General features: G+C 33.4%; 1 protein-coding gene across 1 annotated transcript; it reads right to left on the bottom strand.

Annotated features, from left to right (window-relative positions):
- Nucleotides 1-246: 246 nt before the first annotated feature.
- Nucleotides 247-2,066, bottom strand: LOC122289428 (60S ribosomal protein L24-like). Its single transcript, XM_043096399.1, has 5 exons — nt 1,915-2,066; nt 1,191-1,266; nt 956-1,057; nt 686-834; nt 247-586 (listed from the first exon to the last, which is right to left on the bottom strand). The coding sequence occupies exons 1-5, from the start codon at nt 1,923-1,925 to the stop codon at nt 433-435; spliced, it is 492 nt and encodes a 163-aa protein (XP_042952333.1). The 5' UTR covers nt 1,926-2,066; the 3' UTR covers nt 247-432.
- Between the last annotated feature and the right edge of the window lie 1,833 nt (nt 2,067-3,899).

Raw genomic sequence — 3,899 nt, 5'->3', positions numbered from 1 at the left:
TTGACATACAAATTTACATAAGTGATATGATACGCTAAATTGTAAAATTATTTTTATTATAAATAATATCTAACTAATTACATAAAATTAAATCAATTTTTAAATTTTGCCTATACTTAATCTCGCGTCTTTAATACTTCACAAACAAAAATCATCCAGGCAAGCTTTAGGGAAGAGGGCAAAAAAAGAACGATCCGCGGAAGCTCACAAAAAAGTAAAATTGAGTCATAGCTGAATACTATGGGATTGCTGAATTTCAAAAATAATAATAATAATAATAATAATTATAGAAGTGCCCTTCTTCCAACGAAATGTCAAGGGAAAAATAATTAAAGCAGCTTTGCCGGCAAGGCAATCGAATCCATACATAAAATGCAGAAAGATGAATACTTGTTATAGGCCTCATAGAAAAAACACGATATAAAAAGGAGATCAACGCTTTCCACCACCACCTCCTAGTTTGGGGCCCTTTGGTGCAGCACCCTTAATGTTACCCTTGCCTTGTGTCTTCTGTGTCTTAGCCGTCAACTCTGCTTTCTTTGCCTTCTTTTCGTCCTTGGTCTTCTTAATCCTCTCTTTGATCTCACTGAAATTTTCGAAAGTTATCAAGCACAGGGGGAGAGAGATAAAACACTAAACCCATTGTGCCAAAATTTAAGTACAATGTAAAGATTGAAACTAATACCGGAGAGCAGCTTCACGTGCAGCATCCCTGACTTCTGGCTTCTCAGCTCGCTTCTTTTGTATGACTTCCAGGGTGGCACCTACAATGGACCTTGAATATGGCTTCTTGGCAGCACGGCGCTTCTTCTTCACAGCCTCAGCAGCGATATCCTATCGAGGAACAAAATCCATATGATTGAATCAATAAGTAGAACATCAAAAGCCTTGCACCCAAGAATCAAAAATAAAATGGTTCAAAAATGTTGGAAGAGGAACATCTCATCAAATTCACCTTCTTATGCTGTTTCCTGTACATGGCTGTCCATGTAAGCTTCGATGGCTTCAGCCGGTTGTGGAAATACCTCTTGCATTTTGAATTGGCAAAGAGAAAAACCTTCAACAATCAACAAAGAGTTTGTTTCAGTACAAATACATCTTAGGAGACAGAAAATTAGAACTGCAAATAAAAGAAATCGAAGATTTAGAACTTAGAAAACCAAAGCTAGAGACCACCAAAATAAACTTGCCTGAGAATCAGAACGGACAAATCTGATACCCTTACCAGGGTATATCTTGGCACCACTGAAGCGGCAAAGTTCAGTCCTAAAATACCAAAATCACATACTGAATCAACACATGTTGAAAGATTTAAAAATGCATCCATAACATACTCGATTGAATAAAAGAATATATTCAATTCATATTAAGTAACCCTCGAATATGAAACAATTAGCATAGGCCACACGAAGTGAACATGAGTCACAACCAACCACCAAGTACAGAAGGCTTCACGGAAATGGGTTTCGTCGGGCAACGCCTTTACAGCACAATTGCAACTTTTGCAAGTCGCTGGCCTCCTCACTGGCCTCCGCAAAAAAGCTACATGATTAAATTAAAAATCGAAAGATCACAAGAAGCCTATCTTTTCTATTTCAGCTTCTATAGCTTGATTCATAAGTGACTTTTCGTTATTAGCATTCCGAAGGAATTTAAAATTTCCGTCCAATTCTTCATTTTCTAGTCCTTTTTATCTAAAGTCAGGAATTAACGGGTTGAATATCCTACAAAGTTTACGCGTATAAGTTTTCTAATTTTCATGTAGAGCTGTTATCGAGTTGTAAAGTTTCATACTTTTCGGATCTGTAGGGTTCAAGGGACATTAAATTTCGTATACAAGACTCATTCATTTGAATAAAACCATGGATAAAATCATAAAAATCAAAATTAGTAGATAGAGCAAGAGAGACGTACTTGAGAACCATGGCGGCAGCTTGACAAACCCCGTTGAGTTGCAGAAACCCTAGCAATAAGTACCAAGCACCAATTTAAAGGGAGAGAATTCTGAAGGGATCAAAACGACGACGGCTTTAGTTGTGGGACCTTTTTAATAGTTTTCCAGTTTTTTGGTAAGAAGAAAAAACCATTTGGGTCTATGGGCACATTTTTATTTCCAAGGAATTCTGAATTCGCTCGAGACCCTTCTTGCCGGGGAAAAATCTTCCAAGCACATTTGTTGCACTAAATCAACTACCGATATTAATATATAAAATATATATTTAATAAAATGATGTAAATTAAAAATAAAAATAATTTTTTTAAGATAAAAAATTTTCTTCTTCTTTTAAATTTTATTTTATATTCTTTAAAATAAAAAATAAAAAATAAAAAAATCATTAGTATCCGAATTGATGTATGAAGTGTGCTTATATCAAGCAAAATTCGCTTGCCAGTAACTTAGGTAATCAAGTCAAATGTATTTTTGTAATGATTTGTAAGTGCTTAAGCGCGTAAGTTCTGTCAGACATTTTTTTTTTAAAAGTAATTTTTTAAAATAAAAATAGGTATAAGTTTTAAATAAACAAATCTCATATAACTATTTTTTTTTTTTTAAAAAGCAAGTTTACTAATGAAACTGTACAGTGACATCTTCAAAAATTGAGCTAATTAACTGCATTTGTAAAGATAAGTGAATGGTCCTCGAATGACTTCGTCAAGCATTTCTAGCATATGTTCTCAACTCACACCATAAGATAGACCAAGTATCTCTTGATCAGATAATCTTGAAAATGGAACAAGAGCACATCTACTCTGAATAGGCTCGGTAATTTTAGAACAAGTATTCCATGCAAAATCATAAATATTTCCGTTGTCCTCCTCAATGGCTTGCTCATGTGCTCCTGATGTCATATGCTTGATTAAGAAAACATCATCAACATAATACAATATCCAAGACTTGCCTTCGGATGGAAAGAAGAAAAAAGAATAAAAGAGTATACATTTTCATATCAGCAACGAATTATAATAATATCGAATACAACAACTTTTTTTCAATGGTCGGAGATTATTGACCAATTTCAAGAAGCAAGATTGGGACTTGCCTATCAACTTCGTCCAAAATTACCATCGACTTGTGGCAACTTGGTTACACGAACTAAACAGCCTAACTTCATCTCATTTTATATCTTAATTATAATTTTTCCAATCTTCCACATAAAATATAATAAATCATTTAATTTTTTTAAATTTTAAAATAAAAATTATATTATAATAATATTTCAATTAATTTTAAACTTTTATCTCATCTGTATAACTAAACGATATCTTTATCTTGCTCCCCACAACACCAATTCCCTCAAACAATGAAACAACATACAATACATCAGATGCCAAACAAAGAGCCTCCTTAAAATTTGGCTCCAAGAGCTCGTGCGCAAGTTCCAGCATGCTCGTGGTTGAGGTTTTTACCAGTTTCAGGAGGCCCCTGAATATATAAACACATATACAGTGAACTGGTGACAAGTTCCTTTGGTTGTCTTGTGCTGGTGCGAAACAACTCTTAGCACAAACTGATGAGTGGCAAATTATACATGTAAAGAGATAGACTAACATGGTAACTCACCTTTTGGCTAAAGATGCAGTCACAAACCTGCAGGAAGTTGTTGATGTTGGTTTTGTTGACCAATGCATCAATTCAGTTGTAATGGCAGATTGCCAGTTGTTGTTTTAATTAATAAAGTATGTGTTTTATTCAAAAAAAAAAAAAAGAAAAATATATTTATAAGGCAAATAATACATTTAATAAAATATTTACATGTTATAATATAATTTTAAAAATAAATTTTAAAATCTTAATGTTAAGCGATGTGGATAATATGGATAATAACTCAACAAAATATTATTATCTTTTTTTTTTCTCATAATTTGGCCCCTCCATATTAAATCAGAACTGCTACATA

This window comes from Carya illinoinensis, chromosome 12 (assembly GCF_018687715.1).
Source record: "Carya illinoinensis cultivar Pawnee chromosome 12, C.illinoinensisPawnee_v1, whole genome shotgun sequence".
Classification (NCBI taxonomy): Eukaryota; Viridiplantae; Streptophyta; class Magnoliopsida; order Fagales; family Juglandaceae; genus Carya; species Carya illinoinensis.
Note: the sequence above shows the minus strand (reverse complement) of the source record. Positions and strands in the feature narration are given on the sequence as shown.